Raw genomic sequence first — 26,241 nt, 5'->3', positions numbered from 1 at the left:
ATAGCTATGTTAGAAAAATACTACACCTATACTACCAGACTAAACATTCATCATATTCACAATTCATAGGAAAGTAATTGTCAGAGAAATTAGAAAATATAAAATACAGTAGCTCATCAAAGCTGAATTTCTTTACAAAAATAAAAAAATGAGGGGACCCTGCAGTGGCTGTCAGTTGAGCATCTGCCTTCCTCTCTGGTCATGATCCTGGAGTCAAGGGATCAAGCCATTTAGGGCTCCCTGCTCAGCAGGGAGTCTATTTTCTCCCTCTCTCTTTGCCCCTCCCCCTGCTGGTGGATGCTCTCACTCTCTCTCAAATAAATAAAATCTTAAAAATTAATTAATTAAGTAAAAAATGAAAATGAAGCTACAAACTAAGTTTCTGAGTGGCTCACTTATTAATCAAGCAGAAAGCTGTTTACTCATGGTGAGCTAAATTGTGTTTTGACTACAACAGCCAAAGAAATATTTCATGGGTGGTGGTAGGGATTGTTTGAGAGTAGCCATTCTGTGATGATAACTACTTGAAGAGGTAAGGATATTGGGAGCAATATCAATACTCTACTAAAAAACAAGGCAAATGATTTTGTAAAGTTTTCATTGGTTCTTGATAAGTTGATAGATATTAGTGATACTAATTAATGTTATTTTCAGAACACTGACACAGAGCATGAAGCAACTAAAGAATTAGCCTCTATGAAGAGTCTGCATAGAATCACAATAGGCGAGTTTATTTTCAAAATTGAGATTATACATTAATTCAATACAACCTGAAGTGGAATCTGCTAAGATGTATTACAGCTGATGGCGATAAAAATGTGAGGAACAGAAAAAGGCTTAGCAGGCACCCGGGTGGCTCAGTTGGTTAAGCATCTGTCTTCGGCTCAGGTCATGCTCCCAGTGTCTGGGATCAAGCCTCCCATAGGCTCCCTGCTTAGCTGGGAGCCTGCTTCTCCCTTTCTCTCTGCCTGCTGCTCCCCCTGCTTGTGCTCTCTCTCTCTTTGTCAAATAAATAAATAAAATCCTAAAAGAAGAAAGAAAAGAAAGAAAGAAAGAAAGAAAGAAAGAAAGAAAGGAAGGAAGGAAGGAAGGAAGGAAGGAAGGAAGGAAGGAAGGAAGGAAGGAAGAAGAAAAAAAAAAAGGTTTAGCTGAACAAACTTACTAAGTTTGTGAAAATGTAAGATATTTAAAGCCAATGGTTCTTCATTATATTATTCATCAGTAGGCATTTTATCAAGAAAATATTTCAAACTATCATGTATTCCTGAACCAGTGGTATCAACTTCATTCACTCTCATAGATGTAATAAGCATCATCAGTTCTGTGTACGTTGATAAGAAGAAGAAGCTAAATACCCTGACCAGCCTTATCACACAACAGTTTAATAGCTCAGCAATGGTAGAGTTTGATTTTGATTTTTTAGTTCAAAGGTGAGATGAAATTTCTGGGGGAATAAAAAGAAATGCCTTTAACCACTATTAACAAACAATGAATGCCTCTGGAAGTTAGATTTGCTGCAGATTTGATGTTTCCTAGAATTTGACCTGAAAATCAAAAGGCAAAATAGGGCTTATATGAGGAACTTAACTATGTTGTCATTTTGACAACATTGTTGGAAACACAAGTAACCATCAATCTACTGTACAAGCTTCTGGTACTGTCAAATGTTAAAATAAGAGACCTCCATGCATATACAAATTTGCAACAGATATATTTTACAAGCTCAAACCATGGTTATAGCAGGGTTTTTCAGACTTCAGATGCAAAAGAAACTTCTACACAAGAAAATCCACTTAACTAAGCAACTGAGAAGCTTCCACCTTTCTATTTTAAAGATTTTTTTTTTTTTTAATTCACGATAGACACAGAGAGAGAGAGAGAGAGAGAGAGAGAAGAGAGGCAGAGACACAGGCAGAGGGAGAAGCAGGCTCCACGCCGGGAGCCCGACACGGGACTGGATCCTGGGACTTCAGGATCGCATCCTGGGCCAAAGGCAGGCGCCAAACTGCTAAGCCACCCAGGGATCCCCCCACCTTTCTATTTTAAGTGGTTAATCCATAATGTAGTAGCATGCTAAGTAGCAAATATCAAGAGTAGAATTCTTTAGGATTTAATTCATTCTAATGAACATGCTCATTAATAAAATCATATCCTCATGGACTGATTACAGTATTTGGCAATGTCTATCTATGTTTCGAAAACAAAATCCATTAAATCACATTACAGATCTGCATTAACAAATGATCAATTCTGATGACAAGATAACTCTGAATCCCAATTAAATGAAATTCTATCTCAAAAACAGAATTAAAATATTGTTATTAGTATATCTGTATTGCAATAACTTATGTTCAATTAGTGTTGTATTTTGAATTTAGTCAACAAAATATTTGTGGATATTTGTTTTCCTTCATCATATATTTCTCTCTTATCTATGGAATATCTTTGATTTTGCCTCTTGGCCTGCAAAGCCTAAAATACTTACCATCTGGCCCTTTATGTAAAAAGTCTGCAGACCCATGCTCTACGGTGATGCTACTGAAAGTGCAACATCATCTGCCAATGTCTTGACAATGCAAATTCTCAGCCCACCCAATGTCTACTAAATCAAAATTTCTGAGGGTGGGCGTATTAATTTTTTTTTTAATAAACACTAGTGGATTCTTAAGTAAGCTAGAGTTTGAGAATCACTGCTCTAAAATAAGATTTTAGAGACTTAGTTCTCTCCCCCTGGATGAATTATTTAATTCTTTGAATCAATAAAATGGGAATAGAGTCACTTACTTCATAGAATTGTTGAAAAAATTAAAAATTTTAAAAATATGAAAAAATGTAAAGCTTAGCATAATTAACAACAATAATTCTTATTAAATGATAAATGGTAATTATTCATTCAATGGTGTACTAAAACTCCTTTGTACCAGCCCAAGAAACATGATTATTAAATTTTTAGGAATTTTATGAGGCAATTAGTAAAACAGCCATTACTAAAAATTAAATTTTATAAACCTCAATAAGTTATGTTAAAACAAAGGTATTAATACTCAAAACTCTTTACTACTTAATTATTTCACTATATTTTACTGTTATCTGTGCTCATAAGGTTATTATATCTATATGGTGGATCTACTATATACTGATGTGCTGCAATTCATCTCTTCCCAACTATGCATTCATAAGATATCAACAACCACCACAAATCCAGGCTTTATTAGAGAAGGGCTTTTGGTTGAACATAACCATCACACCTCTAGTTACTATCATTAAAAACTGCACAATGAATTTGGTTTTGAACTGAATTAATTTGAATTAACTATGGATATAGAGATGTTTAATAATCTCCTAGATAAAAAAATAGCCCATACATATATTATATATATGCCTACAGATATTATAGCCCATACATGTATTATACATACTGCCTACATATAGTCCAAACATTATACATATTACCTACATTATATAAAATATATAACATATATAATAAACTATTTTATCAAATATATATACCTACATATTTAATAAAATATTTATGTATATGCATATAGTATATGCAAGCATATAAATTTAGTAAAACAGATTTATAAATATACATATGTATATACACACACACACACACACATATATAATATAGGCACTAGTAGCATATAGTTAGTAGTTGAAGTCATAAATTTGGACAAAATTAAGCAAAAACAGCCTCAGAGAAGATACCAGATATACACCTCATATGGAAATAATTCATTTTGTATACAAAAAGTTAGAAGGACTTTGGAGTTTGTAAGCAGAGCCAATCACAGCTAGCAGCTCAATTTAACCACTTCCATTTACCACTACCCTAATTCTCACTTTTATTTTTATTTTTTTAAGGTTTTATTTATTTATTCATGAGACACACACGGCGGGGGGGGGGGGGTAGGGGGGCGGCGGGGCGGGGCAGAGACACAGGCAAAGGGAGAAGCAGGCTCCATGCAGGGAGCCCGAGGTGGGACTCGATCCCGGGTCTCCAGGATCACACCCTGGACTGAAGGCAGCGCTAAACCGCTGAGCCACCCGGGCTGCCCTAATTCTCACTTTTAACTCCTGGAATGCTTCTAGCAACAAAAGTTGCATAAATAGATGTATTGAGAGAATGACATTACTCTGCAATTTGAATCCAGCATTTATATCTTAGCTCACATAAGTAATGGTATTTAGGCCGTCTAGTCAGACAAAGCTAACAGGTTGTTTCAAACTTTGAAGTGCTACCTCAAGTAGACATTTACTCTTTGAACACTAAAGAAAAACTGATTATATAAGGATGAATACAGCATATTTAAGACATTAGTGATACAAAGTATATTCAAAGTTCAGTTTCAAGGAATCATAGAATTTTATAACCAAAACAGACTTCATAACTTACTGATATCTTCATTTATTATTGCTCTTCTCTCCACAAGAACTATTTGCCAAGTTAAATGCCTAGGAAAGTATTTTCAATTTAGTGTTATCCGAACATTTGATTATCAAAAATTAACACCAAGTTCTCAAAGGAGTGGGTCTTCCTTCTCCATTCCTCCTGATGATTGAGTATTAAAAATTTAGGTAATTCTTATGGTCGCTGCTGGTGCCACAAATAATGCTAGAATTGCCAAGTTCAAATTCAGTGACCTGGAATCTCTGTAGAGGGAAACCACAGTATTTTCCCCAAATGTACCCAGAAGCTCCAACATTCCAATGTGAAAGTTAAAACTCTACAGTTCTCAAAATGAATTAGGGTTATTATAACTTTCCAAATAGTAGTACTAGGGACTTCAGAAGATGACTCTACCAAAGACAGTGAATTTAGCCCTGCTTCCATGGGGAGAAAACAGATAACATAACAAAGATGTAATGCCAACATAAGAAAAATTATTGAACTAGTCAATCTGTGATCTATGCTCTTTTTAAAAAGTAAACTTTGAATGGATAAAGAAGATGTGGTTTATGTATACAATGGAATATTACTCAGCTATTAGAAATGACAAATACCCACCATTTGCTTCAACGTGGATGGAACTGGAGGGTATTATGCTGAGTGAAGTAAGTCAGTCGGAGAAGGACAAACATTATATGTTCTCATTCATTTGGGGAATATAAATAATAGTGAAAGGGAAAATAAGGGAAGGGAGAAGAAATGTGTGGGAAATATCAGAAAGGGAGACAGAACGTAAAGACTGCTAACTCTGGGAAACGAACTAGGGGTGGTAGAAGGGGAGGAGGGCGGGGGGTGGGAGTGAATGGGTGACGGGCACTGGGTATTATTCTGTATGTTAGTAAATTGAACACCAATAAAAAAAAAATAATAAAAAATAAAAAGTAAACTTTAGCGACTACCAGTTTACCAAAAAATTGTATCATTCTAATTTGAAAAAAAAAAAAAAAAGATCTGTAAAATCATTCCTGAACTTAGATATACAAGAGGAAAAAAATACAAGACTGATCTATAAAGCTAATACATATTTATACAGAAAAACAGAACCCTAGGAATTAAGGGTATAGAGACATAACTAGAGAAATTCCAAATTCACAAAGACTAATAGAAATAAAAAGTGATAAAACCATTCATCAGTAAAAAGTATACTTTATGTAAAATGCTATGCAAAATTATAAAACCATTTCTAAGCTCAATCTGTATGACAAATATTGCAAACATAAAAAGTACACTATACTAGGATATAATGACATTAAAAAATGTCAGACTTGTGAAGCACTATGGTAACATTACAAATTATTCTCAGGCAAGAAAATAGCATGTATCACTCCATATAAAGTGCAACATTTTAAAAATGTTTAAAGAAACCTATGCTTATTTACAGATCTTTAAACAGGTCAAGGGATATAGTGAATTCTTAGTTTCTACTTCCTCATTACTCAGCCTCTACAACTGATCTCCATATCTACTACACCTCTTAAAGCTGCTTTTTAGAAAATATCCTGGGTAATATCCTAACCAAACCACATCACAATTCAGATCCTTTCCTCAGTCCTTATCACTGGGTTCTGAAGCAATGGATATTATTAACCATTCAGTATATAATGAAACTAGCCACATGCCAATTCTAGGGTTTCACTCCTACCTACTTCTGTCTCTTTCAGTTGTCAAATCATTCCATTCTTCCCTGACAATGGGTCATTCCTCAAGATTCTTACCTTGGACAAATTTTCTTTTTTTTCTTTCTGTTGCCTCTCTGCCTCCTACCTAACTTGAAATATCATTCGGGATTTATGAATAACTTCCAGATCTCAAGTTCAAATCCTCTCTTAAAAGTTAAAATAACTGGGCAGCCCCGTGGCTCAGAGGTTTAGCGCTGCCTTCAGCCCAGGGCCTGATCCTGGAATCCCAGGATCGAGTCCCACGTCAGGCTCCCTGCATGGAGCCTGCTTCTCCCTCTGCCTCTCTCTCTCTCTCTCTCTCTCTCTCTCTCTCTCTGTGTGTCTCTAAGGAATAAATAAATAAAATCTTAAAAAAAAAAATAACTATTTGTTAAATATTTGTTACCTAGTTTCAGTCAGTCAACAAATGTTTACTGCATAGCTACTATGTGCCACACACTATTATTTGAGATGTATTCAAACCTAATGAGAGGGGCAGGCCGGGTGGCTCAGTGGTTTAGTGCCGCCTTCGGCCCAGGGCCTTATCCTGGAGACCCAGGATCAAGTCCCATGTCAGGCTCCCTGCATGGAGCCTGCTTCTCCCTCTGCCTGTGTCTCTGCTTTTCTCTCTCTCTCTCCTTCTCTCTGCCTCTCATAAATAAATAAATAAATAAATAAATAAATAAATAAATAAATAAATAAATAAAATATTTAAAAAACAAAAACAAAAACAAACCTAATGAGAATCCCTGTCATCAATGAGCAGAGAATCTAAATGGCAAAATAAACAGTGCAACCCATCAGGCCCAAAACTTACTATTCGTGTTTCCTCTTCCAATGGATTAAATATATATTAATATTTCCACATTTTCTTTATTGCCCAGGCGATACTGTACATCTCCTTTCTCAATTCCATACTCAATTAGTTGGCAAGTAAATCCTGTTCTTTATTTGCAACATTCTACTCCCATTGCCACAGTCTAGTTCCAGCCAGTAAATATTTTCACCCAAACTGCAACAACTACCTTCTGAAGTGTTCTCTATTTTCTCATCTAACCCATCTTTCACTTAACAGATTAATTTTCCTAAACCACAGATGTGATCCATCACTTAACTACCTAAAAATGTTTCATAGTCCCTTAATAGACCAAAGTCCAAAAACTTCTTTAATTTGGCATTTAAGTTCCTCTATTATCTGGTCTTTACCCATAAATACTTTTTCATCTCTGTCACACACTCTTACCTTACCTTTTTGCTCCAGCCAAACATGACTATTTAGTCATATCCTGAAATTCCTTAAGTATTCCCTATCTCTATATCTCCATTTATGCCATTTCTCTCCTGCCAACGCCCATCCTAATTAACAGTCTCCATTCATTTCTACCTTCCAGAAGTTTAACCAACCTTTGGTTCAAACAGCATCATTTTTCTAAAACCTTCTTCTCTCCATGCCCTGAATCTATAACACATGTAAAGATCATTTATTATCACTTCCGTTATAGCTATCTGTGTATGTATCGTATCATTCCAATTAGGATTAAATGGAACTTGAAGTATGAATGTTTTATTCATCTCTGTCCTCCCACAGTACATTGTACTTGGTTGATATTCAATAAATATTAAGTATATGTTGACTCTATAATAAGATATATATTATAGCCATGCCCCATAAGACTATATAGGAAGTTTCCTTCACTTTCTTACAGAGAAAAAGCACTGCCATGAGAATATTTTTTTAAATCACCTTATTTATTTCTTGGGAAGTCTTTCAAAAGTGATTTTTTCCTACCATTAATCAGGGTACCCTTTACGTATATGTCAATTGTTATAACTTCTTTGGCTCAGAAGATGAAATCGCTTTACAAGGTTTCAATTTTATGTTATTGCATGTCCTAGTGATCACACACTAACCCACCTTACCATGGAAGACAGCAGTGCAGAAGGAAATGGCTTACCTGGAGGCTATCCCCGAATCCATATCTCTGAGTCAACCCAACCTTTTTTTTTTTTTTTTTTTTTTTACCAAGAAGACTACTCATAGTATAATTATACTTCTCTATTCCCAATTCCTCCAAGCCTCCATAATAACTACCAAACTGAATGTTCAAAGCCCATACTTTCAAGTTCACAAATGGAAAATAATAGGTTTTAACTTCAATAGTGAATTCACCAAAGACTTATTGAATATCTACTATGTGGAAAGAACTGTGGGATACACAAAAATTAATTAGACATAATTTACATCTTCTGGAACTGATGACTAACTGCACAACACACACATAAACAACTCCATTATAAGGCAGATTATGTAAGTGCTAAAAAGCCTCCAATAAGGTATAGAGTACTATGAGGAGAGACTGGTTTAATCAAAGAGTATCTGAGAAACTTCAAATGAGAGAAGGGTTTCTATCTGACCATTCTTTGAAATCAAGCAGTAACATTCAAGAATTTGAAGATCAATCATTTTTAAATAAAGTATTTTTATTCATAAGTATGGCAACAGAATTGAATTTTTTCTACTGAGAAGACTCTGACTCAACATGTAAGTTAAAATTTTATTTAAATGGATTTTCTAGCTCACCTTGAAACACGGGTAAATGTATTTCACAAGCCATATTTGTGGCCTATAATTAAGGAGAGAGCTTTTGCATGTTCAAGGAAAATTTACAATGTGTCCAATAATCTGAGTATTTATTTAAAATTCTACTCCTGGAGAAAAGCTAGGTACCTATGGGCCACCCAATTTTACATAAATTCGTTCAGCATAATACCGATAGTACATTAAAAGGGGGGGAAGAAATCTGAACTAAAGATAAAATTCAGGGCCATAATTCATTTTTTATTCATACCACCTCCTCCTGCAACACTAGCCTCTCCCCAATATAGGACCAAAGGTCTGAAACAGCTTGGAGCATCTGCTTTTCCAGTAAGCTCCATCCACACCATTTCCAGATTTAGATACTTCCTAGAAGATTCTCAATTGCCACGACTGAATGCTAGACGTGTTGAGCACTGTATTGACAGATGAAAGAACCACATTCATTTTAGGCTTAAAATAACTTGCACAGAGGGGTGGGAAAAGTCCGAGTTGACAGACGCCAATGGAGCAAATTTTAAAAGAGGAGATTACGACAGGGGTGGAAGCGAACCAGGGGCATGTAGAAGTACGGTACTTCGAACTGATACTATCTTTTAAAAAAAAAAAATCGCCTATTAAATTACAGAACTCATCAGACGTTTCTGTAATTACCGCACTGAACGCCTAAGCAATGTCATGAAAAAAAAAATGTTAAGATAAGTCATATGTCATTTTAGAGAATGCACCTGCTTTTAAGTATCTGGTCGCAAACCAATTCGTTGGGATCAACCGTACATACAAAGGAACTAAAAATCAGATTATGTAGATTGAGGCAGGGGACGCCGGGAAGGAATAACTGAGATGTAAGTTCCGTAACGTGTTCCAGGGTGCGTTTCTCGGCACAGCTACAGCCGGCGGGCGAAGGGGCCCAGGAGGGGGCTGGGCACGGGGCCCCCGGCCGGCGGCTCTCCGCATCCTCCCGCGCGCTCCTCGTGGCCTCTGACAAGTCATCCTTCGGCCGGGGACGCCGGCCGCTCTCCCCCGCCAGAAACCATTCCCATGCAGGTCGTGCCGTCGCCCAAACTACTTGCTCGCACTTCCCCGCCTCGGGCTGGGGAAAGGTCGCCCAGACCGGGAAGTTCCGCGAGGCGGGCTCTCCCGCGCGGTCCGACCGAGCCTCCGCGCCCGCAGCCGCCGAGGGAAGGGGGCGGGCGGCCTCCGGAGGATGCTGGCCCGCGAGGCCGGCCCCGCGGTGCCCGGGCACGGCTCGGGCAGGAAGAATGGAGGAGGGGAGGCGCGGCCGCGAGGTGCCCGAGGGCCGCACCCCGCGCCCGGGACCCTCCCAGCCCGGGGACCCGCGCGCGTGCCGCGAGCGCCGACTGTCCCCGCAGGGCGAGCCGCGGTCCCACAGCCGCGGGCTGGAGAAATCCGGCAACTTTGCGCGAGAAACGCTTCCCACCCGCAACACGCCGAGGGAGAGAAAAATGTCAGGCGATGACGGGGAAGGCAGGATGACTTACCCATGTTTCTCCCGGAGGGTGCGGAGCCAGCAGGGCGAGGCGAGGGTCCCCGGAGCGGGCGGGCGGCGCGGCGTCCTCCCTCTACCTCGGCCTCTCCCGCAGCCAGGGAGGGACCCGCGGGGGGCGGCCGCCGGGGAGGAGCAGCTGCTGCTGCCGCTGCTGCTGCTGCAGGCGGCGCGGCCGCGGCGGGGACGAGCGGCGGGGGGCGGGGCGGGGCGGGGCGGGGCGGGGCGGGCGCAGCCTGCGGCGGGCGCGGCTCGGAGCGGGCGGGCGCCCGGGAGGCAGAGCCGGGCTGAGCAGCGCCGGGCCCCGACGCGCGGCCCGGGGGCGCCCCGCCCTCTCCGCCGAGCATGCTCAGTGTCTCCCGCGCCCCTTTCTCTTCCCCTCCGCGGGCGGGCCCGCTGCAGCCGCCGCAGGCCGCGCGCTGGGTGGGCTGCGGGGTCCCGAGGGCTGCCGCCCGGCTTGCCCGCCGACCCCGTGTGCCTTACGGGACGGCCCGGCCGCGCGGGCTGCAGGTCCCCGGAGGAGGCGGCGGGGACGCCCCGCAGACATCCCGAGACGGAGCTGCCGTGCACGGGCCGCCGACGGGGCTGCGCCTCCGCGAGACCGAGACCTGAGGGCGCCCGTTCTCCGAGCAGCCTGCGGGCGCGGGGCGCGGGGCGCGGGGCGCGGGGCGGGCTCCTAGCGTTAGCGGCGCAGCAGCGGGGTGGTTGGGGCTGCCTCGGCCGCGGCGAGCTTCACAACAGGGCTGGGCAGCCGAGAAGGGGGCCGCCCCCAGGGCTTTCCTCCTACGGAAGCGCGGCCTTGCCTCCCCCGAGACGCCTGGAAAGCCACCGGCGGAGCTAGGGTGCCCTCGGGCTCCCCCCACCGGGCAGCGCCCCGCCGAGGTTACCGAGGTAGCGGCGGCCCCGCCCAGCCGGCGGGCCAGGCCCCCGGGACGCCCCCGATCGCGGGCGAGACCCGAGCGGGCGCCCTCCCGGCCGGGCATGCGCTGGGCCCCGCGCCCCTGCCCTGCGGCGGGAGCCGCGAAGAAACCCTCCTGCTCCCTGCGGGGGCCGCGTCTGGCCCGGACCCCTCGTAGCTGTAGGAGTCGGATCGCTCTCCCCACACAGCAGCAGCCGCACCCCAGCAGGGGACAGGCCCGCAGGCAGCAGTCCCACCTGTGGAAGGGGGACGTTGCACACCTGAATCGAGGCTGCTTCTCCCTTCCAACCCCTACTCTTTAAATTCAACGTCGAGGGATCCCTGGGTGGCGCAGCGGTTTGGCGCCTGCCTTTGGCCCAGAGCACGATCCTGGAGACCCGGGATCGAATCCCACGTCGGGCTCCCGGTGCATGGAGCCTGCTTCTCCCTCTTCCTGTGTCTCTGCCTCTCTCTCTCTCTCTCTCTCTCTCTCTCTCTCTCTCTCTCCCCCCCCCCTCTGACTATCATAAATAAATAAAAATTAAAAATAAATAAATTCAACCTTGAGAAAAGGCGCCTTGCCTCGCTTCAGCCGTGACCCGCTCTTACAGTGGGGTCGGCTTCCGTTTGTATGATAACCGCAAGCACGCAGGAACTTAGAGTTCCTTAAGCAGAGCAGATTTTGTGTGAGCTCTCTAAAAACAAAAGTGAAACGCGATCATTAAAAAAAGAAAGAGCTTTGGTAAAACAAGGAAACGCAATTTACCGACGTCCAAGCTATTAGGCCTTCCTGATGCCTAAGACCAATCAGGCAACCAACCTCCTTCCCTTTCTGGGATATAAGGATGCTTTCGGTTTTGCCTTCAAATATTCTTACATGCTAAATGAGTTTCCTAGGGCTGCTGTAACCATCACAAACTGTGCAGCTTAGAATAGAAATTGACGGTCTCACAGTTCCAGAGGCTAGAAGTCTGAAAGTGTCAGGCCACGCTCCCTCTGAAGGCACTAAGGAAGGATCTCATCCAGGCCTCTCCTGGCTTCTGATAGGTCCCTGGCTTGTGGTGGCATAACTCCACAATCTTCACATGGCATGTCTGTTCAAATGTGGCCTCCCTTTCTATAAGGCTGCCAGTCATGGATTAGGGGCCCGAGTATACTTTAGTATGACCTTATCTTTAGTTATATCTATAACCTAGACCCTATTTCCAGGGTTAAATCTGAGATACTGGGTGTTGGGTCTTAAATAAATTCGCAGGGGACATGACTCAATCCATAACACACCAACGCAAGTTACACACATACACACCCCTGCCATGCTCCACATTCCTTTTGGAGCTCTCCAGATCACACACACACACACAGCCCCATGTTCCACTTTGATTTTGGACCTCTCCAGATCATATTGGGCCTTTGTATGGCTGCTTTTTTGTCTTTCTTTTTACTTAACATTCATTAATCTCTTCCAGATTCTCAAATTCACTTGCTTCATTTTTCCTGCTACTTTTTTTCTAGTTACATATTACAATTATTTTCTAAGAGCATCTTTTTTCATTTGGATGTACAAATTCAAACTAGCAAAAGCTACAGCAGCTTTGTGACCTCCCACCTGACACTAGTTTAAGTGCCGCTTTTGTTCTGCTTGACTCTAAAAACCATTCCCTTAGCACTACTATCAATTAAAACCACAGGGCTGTCTAGACATACTGCATACAATGAGTCCCAAAGTGCTGGCGTATGATGGCAGTAAGACCCGGTACTCATTGCTACATGTGGAAGTGTAACCAGTGTAACGCCTACCCTTTCACACATAATGCTAGTTCTCACCTCAACTTTCTTCTCCTGTTTTAGAAATATGACTTTTTTCTCATATCTTTACTTTCTTCGTCTTTTTCTTCAAAAGTTACCTGCATGAAGACTTCCCTAGCCATTTTATCTAATACTTCAACATTCCCACTTCATATCCTAGATTCCATATTAATTTTTTTCCTTAGCACTTATCACTAAAATAATCATTTAAGCAACATTTTGCTTATTGGTATTCACCCTCATTTCAATCTAAGCTCCCCAAAGGCAGGGATTTTTGTCTTCCTTATGTGCCATGGTATCCCCAGTGTTGGTACAATGCTAGTACATAGTAAGTGCTCAATAAAAATTTGTTGTATGAATGAAACTCTTCATCCTTCCAAAGTTTTATCTTGAAAGGAACAAGAATGATGTTCTTTTTTATGAACTCTAGCACCTTACCAAGTAAAAGTCATTAATCAATAAATATTTATAAAGATGATGACAGCTGCTGTCTGTATTGCCTCTATTCCCTCAGTTGATAGATATTTACTGAGTGCCTACTATATTAGGCACTATAATAGACACCAGGGATAAAAAAATAAACTATGGCACCTGCCCTAAAAAAGTTACATATTAGAAAGATTGCTTTGGGGATACCTCTAGTCACTGATTACATAAATAGCTAGAAAATATTCTCCAGATGTCGAGAGTTTCCAGAAATAAATCTACTGGTGTCTGTACTTTGGGTTAGGCAAGAGTCAGGATTTTATAAGGCCTGCTGCAAAATAAAGGAAGACATTTTGTTGCGATGCAGAGGCTTTTATATTAAGTATCACAAATGTATTTATATTTTGAAAATTGATTTAGGATTAGCCAGATAGCTGTTGAGGGCCAGGGGAGACAGATCAAAGAAAATGTTTATTAGAAAGGCTTAGAATCACTACATTTGGGCAAGGTTTATAACATAACTTTACTTCATTGATGTGTATAGCCTTATAAGAGGTTGAAAAGTGATTTAAATTCTTTAAAGGAACTGTACTGGGAGGGGCAGAGCAAGAGGAGGTAGAAAGAGAGAAAATGTTCTTTAAAAGAATAATAGGGAACTGATTGCCTCTTCTTTACCACCTTCTGAATATCATTTAAGGGAATCTCACTGGAGTAGTTAAACTGAACTTTGCAGCGATAAAAAATGAGTTGGCAGTGAACAGTCTTCTACCTACACTATTTTTAAAATACCTCTGTGAGTTTAGGCTAGTCTAGGTTTGAACAACAAAAATGTCTCACCTTTGGTCCATTGTAACCCTCCTCCCCCTCCCCAGTATCTCTTATTTACTTAATATGTTAACCATTTTCTAAATGTTATGAAATTAAAATTTTCTCTTTTCAAAGTCTGTCACCTTAAACTGACTAATGTCTACATATTGCAAACAACTATAGCCCTAGATCATATACATTTTTTAGACAGGACGAAGAACTGCAAACCATCTGTTCTGAGCTCAGCACTATGCTAAATGCTATAGGATAACTATAGGTGCATATCATGCGAAACAAAAGTAGAGACAAGTCTATATTTAAAGTCTCTATTAGAAAATCTCTTAAGTCTGTAAATGCTATCATATTTTTTTTTAAATTAGTCAAAGATGGCTTCATAAGGAGAGGATATAAATGGATAGAATTTTTGTGTGGAGATGTTGGAAGAAAAGCATCTTTTTCCAAGAGAGAGAAACAGCATGAACTGAGGCATAATTATGTTACATTTATAAGACCATAAAAAAAGGGTACATATTGGAACATAGTTAGAAACAAGATTGGAAATTTAGTATGAAGGACAGATCATGATGCGTTAAAAAAGCCAAACAAAAGAATTTAAGCTTGATAAGGTAAGAAATACAGTCATTGAAGATTTCTGAGAAATGGAATAACATGATGAAAACAGTATAAGGCCAGGAAAAGAAGTAATAGGTTACAGAAAGCAATATTTGTTGAGAGCATGTGCCATTCTACCTAGGAATTATATACACAAATATCAATAAGACACAGTTTTAGTCCTCAGAGAATACAGAGATAGACAATAATTAAAATACAGTGCTATCACTACCAAGATGGGCAATATAAGTAGGACATTTAACCCTATTACGGAAAGCCTCTTAGAAAGATGTCATCTCAGCAGAGACCTGAAAGATTAGTAGAAGTCAACCAAACAGAAGGCTTTATATTGCAGAGGCCTGGAGACAAGAGTTGGAATCTTTGAGGAATCTGCAAGCAGTTAATGGCTAGGGTGAGGTGTGTCCAGATTTAGGGAAAGGGAGAAGGTTGTGGAACAAAAGCAGACAAGTAAGAGAGATCAAATCTTGTAATGCCTTCATGGCTGACGTGGGGTATTGGATTTTATCCTGAGGAAAGCAGGGAGTCATTGAAGGGTTTGAAAGTTTAAAGTTTGAAGATGTCATAGTTAAATTTATATTTTAATAGTTGCAAAGCAGAAAGAGATCCATACTGGAGAATGGGAGACTGTTGTAGTATTCCAGGTTTGAGCTGAACTAAAATTGAAGCAGTGGGGATAGATAGTAATGGACAGCCTTGAGAAATATTAAAGAAGTGGTATTGGCTTGGTGACTGATCAGGTATTGTGTAGTTTCTTATTTTAAATAATATAACAGCATTACGAGTGAGGTATTATTATCTCAGCTCTACAGATAATGACACATGTTCAGAGGGGTTAAGTAATTTAACTCAGGATCTTAACTAGTAAATAAAGGAAGCAGAAGTAAAATCTAAACCTCTCTGATTCTAATCCTCACTGTGGTAGTATGTAGATAAATGTGTGGAGGGAAATTACCTTCTATTTTGTGAGACCTCATTAGATTAAAAAAATAATATTATGTTGTAAAATATCTTTATTTGAAGATTATCTTTTTCTTCCTTGTCTTATTTTTTAAGATTTTATGTATTTATTTACTCATGAGAGACACAAAGAGAGAGAGAGAGAGAGAGGCAAAGACACAGGCAGAGGGAGAAGGAGGCTCCTCTCAGGGAGCCCAGTGTGGGACTCGATCCCAGGACACGAGGATCACGCCCTGAGCCAAAGGCAGACAGTCAACCGCTGAGCTACCCAGTGATCCCCTCTTCATTGTCTTTTTTTTTTTTTAAGATTTTATTTATTTATTCATAGAGACAGAGAGAGAGAGAGAGGCAGAGACATAGGCAGAGGAAGAAGCAGGCATCATACAGAGAGCCTGACGTGGGACTCGATCCAGGGTCTCCAGGATCATGCCCTGGGCTGCAGGCGGCGCTAAACCGCTGCGCCACCGGGGCTGCCTTCATTGTCTTTAAAGTATTATTTGTTCCTGCTTCTCTGAAACTTACAAATATAAAAGGCAGATCTCTGCATTATTATAATATTTTATTTGTCAATATTTAACACAGCTACTTTTGATTAGGACATAGGCTCAGTTATTCTTGAAATGATATTTAGCCTATTTAAATTTCAATTGGCTTTGCATTAAAAGGGGGTTAGAAGCTTGCTATGCATCTAGTGTTTGAAATCATAATATGCAAGGATTTTTTATAATTCTATGCTTTTAGACTATTGGATAAGTATGGGTAAATTTTGCTTCCTTTCCTTCCTCCAAACTTTGAATTTAAGTCATGCTCCACAGTTATGTTTATGAATTTAAGTCATTGTCACAATGAGAAAGTTGTGCCAAAGTAAAATAAATGGGTGGCTTCAGAACACCAAGAAAACTGATGGTTGCATACAATGCCATAGAGGGAAGAGAGTTCAAGACGTAAAATTGTTAAGTCCTGGGCGCCTGGGTGGCTCAGTTGGTTAGGCGTCTGCCTTCAGCTCAGGGTATGATCCTGGAGTCTTGGGATCTATGGGGCTCACTGCTGAGCTGGGAGTCTGCTTCTCCCCGCCCCGGCCTCATGCTCGTTCACTCTTTCTCTCTCTGTCACTCACTCTCCCTCAAATAAATAAATAAAATCTGTAAAAAAAAAAAAAAAAAAAAAAAAAAGTTGAGTCCCAGTCCACCTCTAAAGACCTCTGTCTGTGCTAGTTAATTTTGTCATTTGTGGCAGTTTACTTTGTCACTCTCAATTCTTCTTTGTAAAAACTGTGAATTATGTTTGTCAAGGGGAGAAACCACGAACTACTTGGTTCCGACAGAGGCATTTAGCTCCACTACCTAAAATTATCACACCCTCTACCCACCTATCCACATACACATGGTCACCAGCTTGCTTGAGAAATTCTCCAAGTCTTAAAACATTCTATTCCTCTGACTCTGAACTGGCCTAAGGCAAAACTGGGAAGTAATTAACATTAGTTTTGATGCTCTTGTGTTAGAAACTCTCATATAATACTAACCTCTAATACTAACCATATGAGTTAGGTATTTTACAAAGAAGGAAATGGAGAAACAAAATGTTTTAATTAATTTGCCTAATGTCACATGACCAAGAAAAGGTAGAGCTGAAATTGGAACCGGGTCTGTTTGATTTCAAAGTCCCCTTCCATTTCATTACACTGCCTCCTAGCAACCTGTTTCCCAACCCCCTAACCTCACTTCCACTATGACATTGCATGGGAAAGAAACATCTCATCTTACCTGCTTCTCTACCGAGGCAAAGTTACCTGTTTGATTTAGTTTTTTATCTGGCAATAATTTTTTTTCAGAGTTAACAGAAGCTAAGCTAGTAATCTATGACAAGGGTGTGTAATCATACTTTCCTCCTGTGAAACATGTAAGCATTTTGAGAGTAGCCTTTTAAATAAAAATAACTCAAAAGTAGAGTTTTGATTAGATTATCCTTCTTTCTTCATATGCTATGTGCAGCTCAAATCACCAGTAATTGCCCATTTTCTCTACTCTTAGATTTTTTCCAGATCCTCTCATAATCTCCATCATTTCCTTTGCAGGGATCTTCTTTTATCCACTTTAAAATTCACCTAAAAACTTTCTTAAGAAGACATCCTAATTTAAGCTCACCTAACCCCGATTAAGCAATTATTAGTATTTATAAAGCTTCTATTAAAAAAAAAAAAACTGGCTCATTCAGACTTTAGAATAGAGAAACCTCATCAACCAGCATGTCTATTTACCTATGGTTCACTAATAATTGATTCTTATAAGTATAACCCTGAGTGACTGCAAGATCCTAAAGTATTAAAAACCAAATTAAGTTTGCTTAATGTACTTGTATTTGTGTCCTATGGCTGTTGTAACACATTATCACACAATTATTGACTTCAAACAACACAAATTTATTATATTATGATTCTGGAGGTCAGAAGTCCAAAACAGATCTCACTGGGCTAAAATCAAAGTGTTGATGGAGCTGTATTCCTTTTTGGAGGCTCTATAGGAAGATCTGTTTCCTTGCCTTTTCCAGCTTCTAGAAGCTGCCCACACTGCTTGGCTTGTGACGGCAATCATATCTTCTCCTACTCTCCTCCCTCTTTCTTTCCCTGGTAAGGAACCACATGATTATCCCTCTAGGATAATCCTGGATAATTTTCCCATCTCATGATCCTTAATTTAATCACACTTGCAAAGTCCCTTTTTGCCATGTAAAATAACATATTCACAGGTTCTAGGGACTTAGATATAGACATTTTGGAGAGAGGCATTATTCTACTTACCTAAGTAGTTAATATTAAACTTACTTTGTTATATCAAGTGTATGAAAATTAGTAAAAACCTATATGTATACATATGTGGTATGTATATGTGAGTATACTTTGATAATTTATTAGTTTTCTAATCGTGCTGGAAAGCAGACTTTTCTGACTTTTAATTATGTATGTATGCTTTAATCATTTCATGAATCCACTATCCAGATCCACTTTTTTGAGTTTTTTAATTCCTAGAACCTAGTAATAGTTCAATATGTATCTCTATAAAAATCATTGACTGACTACTGTATTTTTGATATAATCATCTAAGGCATTTGCACTTTTGAAATCTGATTTTTATGATAAACCAACTCCTGGTTTTCTGGGAACAAAACAATTCTAGGAATATGAAAAATTTGCATGGAAATCTATTGGAATTAACACTTTGTAATGAACACATCAGCAAAAGCCAGATATTATTTCTAAGTTGCTATCTTTACATGGTTATTCATTTATTAACAAATACTTATTATTAGCATACTGTGACCTAAGACTTGGGGATAGAACAGTTAACAATGAAGAGTTGTGGGCACCTGGGTGGCTCAGTTGGTTAAGCATCTGCCTTCATCTCAGGTCATGATTAGAGTCCTGGGATCCAGCTCCATGTGGGGCTCCCTGCTCAGGGGGAGCCTGCTTCTCCTCCCTCTGCATTGCCCCCATCCCTCACTTGTACTCTCTCTCAAATAAATAAAATCGTAAAAAAAACAAAAAAACAAAAAAACAATGAACACTTGTTTCCTCATTGAGCACATTTGAGTAAGGAGGATGAACAAGCAACTATATAAACAGAATATAAACATGAGATAAGTACTGTAAGGGAAGCAGATAAGGAGTTGTAGCAGACAAAAATGGCAATGGGGAAGTAACACTGTGTGGGAAGGCCACTCTTGGAACAAGATAATTAATCTGAGACCTGAAGATTAGAAGCAGATCATGCAAAACACCAGAGTAGGAAACTTTTCAGGCAGGGGGAGCTGCAAGTGCAAAAATCCTGAGGAGGAAAATTATGGCTTTGTTTTAGGAAGTGAAAAAAGACTGGAATAGTGAAAGCATAAGAAGTAGGACAGAGTGGCAAAAAATGAAGTTGCAGAGGTAGTGAAAGCCAAATAATGCAGAATCTGAGGTTTAATAGGTTCCAGTAAATAAAAGTCCTCTGTGTTATCCCAGAATTTAAAACCAAGTGGGGGCTCAGCGGTTTACCGCCGCCTTCAGCCCAGAGCAGGATCCTGGAGCCCCAGGATCGAATCTCACATTGGGCTCCCTGCTTGGAGCCTGCTTCTCCCTCTGCCTGTGTCTCTGCCTCTTTCTCTCTCTCCGTGTCTCTCATGAATAAATAAATAAAATCTTTAAAATATATATATATATATATATAAACAAGTGGGATATAGGACTCAGGAGTCAGATTACATGGAGGTCAAACAAGCAACTCTATTACAGATTCTACTGAGGTGCAAGCAGAGCCAAATCAGCTTCCTAATACTTCTCCCCTTGCCATTGCCCTGAACAAACAAGCTTCCCTATGTCCCAAACAGAGCTGAACTGCAGGTTTTCTCTCCACAGGCTACTTACTACAGGGCAGAGGAGAATTAAGCCATTCTAAAGGAAAAAACCCCAGATATCTCTGGCCACATATTCTCAGTTGTCTTTCCCCAGCTCACCAGTGAGATAATTCCTTCTATCTCTCAGGGAAAGGAAGGCTTAATAAGGATGAGAGTGGAGGGGGCAGTTGCTGAGAGAGAACAGGAATATTTCCATAATTTTCTTCTTTCAGAGAGAAGGTTCTCTCCATTCTATGAAATGCATGGAGTGGAGAGGAAGGATAAATATCATCCTTATAATCCTATCAGATGGGTCTCATAGGTCATGATACAGAGTTTAAATTTCATTTTAAGTACAATTTGGAAAGATCACCTTGGGGGCTGTGAAAAATGAAGAGCTGTTGGTAAGAGATCTGTGAGACATGCTGTGACTTGCGCCAGGCTGGTTGTAGTTAAGAAGAAGAAAAGTAAAAAGATTAGAGGTGCAGAAGAAGAAAGGCTGGACTTGTTGATGACTTAGATTCAGGTGAGAGAGTTAAGAAAGAATTAAGTGTAAGTAATTAAGGCTAATGACGGCTGAGCTTTCTGGATAAGTGACTGGATCGATAGTGGTGTATTCAAATGGAGGGAAACAGAAATAAGAGGGCAAGAGAATCATATTAATTGGATTTGGCAATGAGAAGACTGTGGGTGATCCTGTAAGAATAATTTTTGTGACTACTGGGAAGTGAAGCCAGATTTAGAGTTTGAAGAAGGGCCAGTAGGTGATTGTTTGTGTGCATTTTTAAAAGATGGTCTCCCATGGAGATGAGCAGAGAAATGGCATAACAGGGGGATATGGGATTTTAAGATACTTTTTGTTTTTACATTGAAGTGGATGCTCTCTCAGGGATGCAAAGTACACAGAATAATTGGAAGTACAAAACCTTTGGAAAGGCAAGAGGGGATGGGACCCAGAGCTCTTAATGGGCTGATGGGCCTGAAAGGCATATGCCTGAAATAAATCTGTAATAGAAGTGAGATACAGGTACAGGTGGGTTGGTAGGTTTGATGTCAGGAACACAGGGAGTCTCCATTGAATAACTTCTATCTTATTTATGAAGCGTGAAGGGGTAACATTAATGGAGGGTTTGGGGAGGGGGCATAGGGTATAGGAGATTTGAAGAGAGAAGAGATGGCATAAAGTAGTTGTGTCCAAAATTATGAATCCAAACCTAATCCAGAAATTAAGTAGTATTGCAGGCAGTATTGAATATCCATATGAGGTTTGTAATTATCCATGAAAAATATATGTTAGTCTGGTTGTATTATTTCCTTCAACATTTCATTGTTTATTGGAGATTCTGATGTGGCCAAAGAACTCTTTCTGTGTAGTTAGTAGGACATGTGAGGTAAAAGGATGAGATATTTGAAATGTATATTTCAGAAGTGGTTCAGTTTATAAGTTCTAGGTATGACTATGGGAACAGGTGGCTGGAGAGGAGGAGAGGAACACTTAAGTCAAGGAACTGAGAGGAAGGTTATAGGCTGAGTCATTCACATGGATGTTGAAATTACAGAGTACGATGAAAAAAGAAGGAATGGAGTGTGAGCCAGGGGCTACGTTATCTTTGAGTAAAAGGAATGTCCAAGAGATCAGCAAATGGCAGCAGCATGATTTAGGAGGGATATAGCCAGATGGCATATGCTTCAAGAGAGCAGAGGTCTCTGCAGGAGGAAAGTGGGGAGCAAGGAGAATACCTATTCAGTTTACTGACCCTGTCATAGGTAGGTTGTGAGGGGAAAAGCAGCTGTCACTTGAGAGGGCTGTGAAGTGAAATGTCCTTAACTGAAAAGTCAGTTTTCAGTCAAAAGATGGAAGGGAAGTTTTTAGAAGATTAAGAACGTAACAGAGGATTTTATTATCAATGCTGCTTGATACACCATGTCACAACTCCGGGGCTTACACTAATAATTTTATTATCTCTAGAGATACTAATAGGTTGACTGGGCCCAGCTGATTCTTCCAATTCTTATATGTCAGGTGGGATTGAAGTCACCTGGGATTTGATTCGGCTGGAAAATCCAAGTTGCTTCATTCACATATCTGGTGCTTTACTGGGGGTGACTGGAAAGCTAAGGACAGCTAGGTCCCCCAACTTCTCTCTAGTCTTGGGGTCTCTCTCTCTCCACATCAACTTTCCAGCAGTGTTGCTGGACTTCTAACATGGCAGCTCAGAACTCCCAAAAGCACAAAAGTAGACGCTGCCAGATGTTCTTGAGGCTTAGACTTCGAACGGGCATAGCATCACTTCTGCCATGTTCTGTTGATTAAAGTAAGTCACAGGGCCAGTCTGGATTCCAGAGAGGAAACTCACAGGATTGTCAATGCCAGAAGATGTGATCTAATGGAAAACATCCATGGAGATTAGCTACCATAAGAAGTTTGTTGACCCAGACCCATACTTTTTAGAGGGCAAGGTGGGAAGATTGAGATGGGACCAGGATTCAGTCAGATTAGAAGATTGCAAAGCAGTATGGAGATGGAACAGCAGGTTGTAATGGATGATAAAGGCCCTTGTACTTTCAAAATGAGTGAGGTAAACAGGAATCTGAGTCATCATGGGATTGATTCTACCAAAGTAGTGATCTCCAAATTTCTTTTAGATTTTGCACTCCTGACTAAAAAATGTTAAACATTCCTCATACATTATAATCTCATAATTATTAATTATATGTATTTTAATAATAGTCTACTATAATGTGTACTTTATAGAATTAACAAATCAAGAAATTAAGAATGATGAGATAAAAATTTAACTAAATAATAGTTTTCATACTATTTCATTCTGTTTATCAAATGGTCAACAACCTCTTTGCCCTTTCTGGTGAGAGCAATTTGGTTGACAATGCATCATCAATTTTAAAAATCCTGGTTTAATACCTCGTGATATAGCCGTCCAGAGGTCTGATTCTAAGTTCAGTTTATTCCCTCTTGGTTTTGATGGCTATTTTAGCTGAAAAAGCTATCTCACAAAAATAAGTACAGCCAGATGGAAGAAGTGCACCATTAGCTGTGTTTGCTAAATCATGATACTTATTTTTCAATCCCATCCCCGATTATGCAAAGGGTTTTGTTGAAATTCTGCTAACAAAGATGTATCATCCCCAATATCAGTCAGTTGTTCTTGGAAACTAATCAGGACTTATTGCATTTGTCTATTTTTAAGAAATGGGTTCAAAACCCATTGAAAGTACTCATGTGGAAGTTTGAAAAACATTTTTAAAAATCTATTTCCATGTTGTAAGTGTGCAGATATTGAAAAGTTTTACGTTTAAATTGTTTTCAGCAACAAAATTACATAACAATGGAACATTTCCAAGTAACTGTTTTAAAAATGCTCTCTCTGTAACACAAATGTCTTTTGAACAGCAGTTACTTTCTCCTTCATTCTTGAAAATGTCACCTTTACCTTGAAGAAACTGATTAAGAGTATTATTTTGTTTTCAAAAATATCTGACAGTCACTTGTATTCATAGCAAAAGTCAGCAAATTGGGCACACTTGTCAAGCTTTTTTTTTAAAAGATACATGTTACTCAACTTTTATTGGATAATGCTTTCCATGAGATAACTAGTCAACTGGCTACCATGTGATAAAAAAGATTTTCATGGTCAGACCTTGTCTTAGACAAAGTATACAAAATCTCCATTATTATTTTAAAGATCTAGTCTTATAAAATTGAACCACACTGACAACATTCTATGTAGCACAGAAATTTGGTACAGTATAACATAGAGAAAAACAATCAACTTATGAACACCTCCATGATAACCCTGGCCAGGCCTCCTGTACATGCTATCGTGTTTGACTTGGGGAACATTGAGGTCAGAAATGTCAGTTAGTGCATTAAGTATTAAAAAAGTGTAAATACCTTTATATTTTCTAGGCACAAAAGAAATAAGTGACAAGACAAATATTTTATTCTTGCTCCCATGGTTTTTCGTTTTGTTTTTTTGCACACTCCACTTTGGAAGACATGTCCTTTGAGTAGGATGAAGAGGATGGGTGCTTGGTTCTAGCAGTATGGTCCTAAGTAAAACAGTAAAACTGACTTTGGGATTACTGCTCCTTCTGGCAATACTTGATATCGTAGAGTCGTCATGCCAAAAAGTCTCACTGCAATACAATTCCTAAGCATCAACTATATGCAGACAATGGTTGTAACAATGACTTTCACATTGGAAGATGAGAATTGGAGTAAGAGAGAGGAGGAAGAGATTTTGATTTTGCTAGTTTATTTTTCTCACACAAAATTCTTAACCACTAAATCATAGATTACAAAAACTGTTAGTGTTGGACAAGACCTAGTTTAGATGACAGAGATATGATCTAACTCCTGGTCTTCAGGTACATATTATATACATTGATTAATACACGTAATATTTTTTTCCATGACTTTTAGCATTTACTCTAGAAGTGAGGTAAATTAGTTTCAAGGATTTACCAAAGATTGCACTTACAGTTGGTGGTAAAGATTTAAGTTAATTAGCCAAGTTTTCTATCTCAAGTACTTCTCTTAAGAAGCTCTTCAGTTACTAAGATGAAGTATGAAATATTTAAACACAAAACACAAAATTCCCCCTGAAACAAAAAGCACAACAGGACTTGTGCCATCAGGGGAAAGCATGAATGTACAGATGCTAAAGCCAAAGTACAGAGTATGCTGAGTTTAGAAGTGATGGGGACGTGATCTGCAGCAACAAAAGAATCAGGCAAAAGAAGGAAGTTATTGGAAACATTTGTCTTAGAACAAATAAGAAGATAGGACGAGTGGCTCACAGAAAAATCCTAGAATTTCTTCAAGCAGTAACAGAAGAAAAGGTTATCTTGTTGTTTGTTTGGGGATGATAATAAAATAGGCGTTGGATGTAGGAGTTGCACTTGTCCTCACAATTCAGAGCCCTCCCTTCTCTCCCCTAAATATCAGTGGAGACATCCTCTAAACATCTCTTCTCTTCCCTCCTCTCCAGCATTCCCTGAATGTCTCCATTTAGCCCCAGGTCTGTATGTCACCTCTGATCTTGACACCGAGTTCCGGATTTGTGTGTCTAGCAACCTACGATGTCTTATGAACATTTCAAACTTGACATGGCCAAATAGAAAGTTCAGTAGTCCTTCCATCCCCAGTCTGCTCCTTTTTTTAATATTACCATCTCATTTTGTTTAAGCCAAAAACATGGAATTTTTGGCTGATTCTTTCTTTTCTTTCTCTGTTCCTCCCCTACCCCCACACCCTATCCATCTGATTCTTCCTTCTTTCAAAGCACATTTCACATCTGTCAACTTCTGTCTCTGATACACCAGCTTGGTCCAAGCCACTGTCTTCTCATGCCTAGACTTCTTTATGAGCCTCCTACTTTTCCTTTTGCCCCCTTACAATCTAATCTCTGCACAGCAGCTTGAATCATCATTTTAAAATGTAAATCAGATCCATCACTCTTTTGCTTAAAACCATTCAAAAACTTCCTGTCTTACTTAAAAGATCCATATTCCTTACCCTGGCTTGTGAGGCCTCATGTGATCTATCCCATGTATGCATCTTTGTTATCATTTCAAACACTTCATCCTCTGTTTCCTGAACATGCCAAGTTCATTCCTTCCCAGAGCCCTTGAACTAACTCTTCCCTCAGTCAGGAATGCTTTTTCCTCAGATATTGCCATAACTTTTTTCTTTCATCATTCAGGTCACAGCTCAGATATCTCAGAGTAACTCTGTTGCTTCACTTCTCTACAGTACTCAAACAAATCTGAAGTAATCAATCACTCTATCACGTCACTCTGTTTTTTCTCCATACCCTTATTATTGTCTGATATAATCTTGTTTTATTTATCTGTTTATTTTCTCTCTGTGCTAGAACGTAACAACAATGAGAACAAGGATTTTGTCAATTAGCACTGTTAAAATAGTGGCTGGCATGGCTTTCTTTTAAATACCAATTGCATTCGGAGAAGGACAAACATTATATGGTCTCATTCATTTGGGAAATATAAAAAATAGTGAAAGGGAATAAAGGGGAAAGGAGAAAAAATGAGTGGGAAATATCAGAAAGGGAGACAGAACATGAGAGACTCCTAACTCTGGGAAAC

At 39.8% G+C, this 26,241-nt stretch overlaps 1 protein-coding gene across 13 annotated transcripts in view; it reads right to left on the bottom strand.

Moving 5' to 3' along the window:
* Positions 1-10,412, bottom strand: part of RAP1GDS1 (Rap1 GTPase-GDP dissociation stimulator 1) — a 159,020-nt gene extending 148,608 nt beyond the window's left edge. For all 13 annotated transcript variants that reach the window (XR_003126911.3, XR_003126906.3, XR_003126905.3 and 10 more), the window contains exon 1: positions 10,210-10,412. Coding sequence is in view for 7 of the 13 variants with exons in the window: in XM_025423784.3 (XP_025279569.1) it covers positions 10,210-10,213 (4 nt within the window). In the remaining 6 variants the exon portion in view is untranslated. The remainder of the gene's footprint in view (positions 1-10,209) is intronic.
* Between the last annotated feature and the right edge of the window lie 15,829 nt (positions 10,413-26,241).

This window comes from Canis lupus, chromosome 32 (assembly GCF_003254725.2).
Source record: "Canis lupus dingo isolate Sandy chromosome 32, ASM325472v2, whole genome shotgun sequence".
NCBI classification, from domain to species: domain Eukaryota; kingdom Metazoa; phylum Chordata; class Mammalia; order Carnivora; family Canidae; genus Canis; species Canis lupus.
This window is presented reverse-complemented; position numbering and strand designations above follow the sequence as displayed.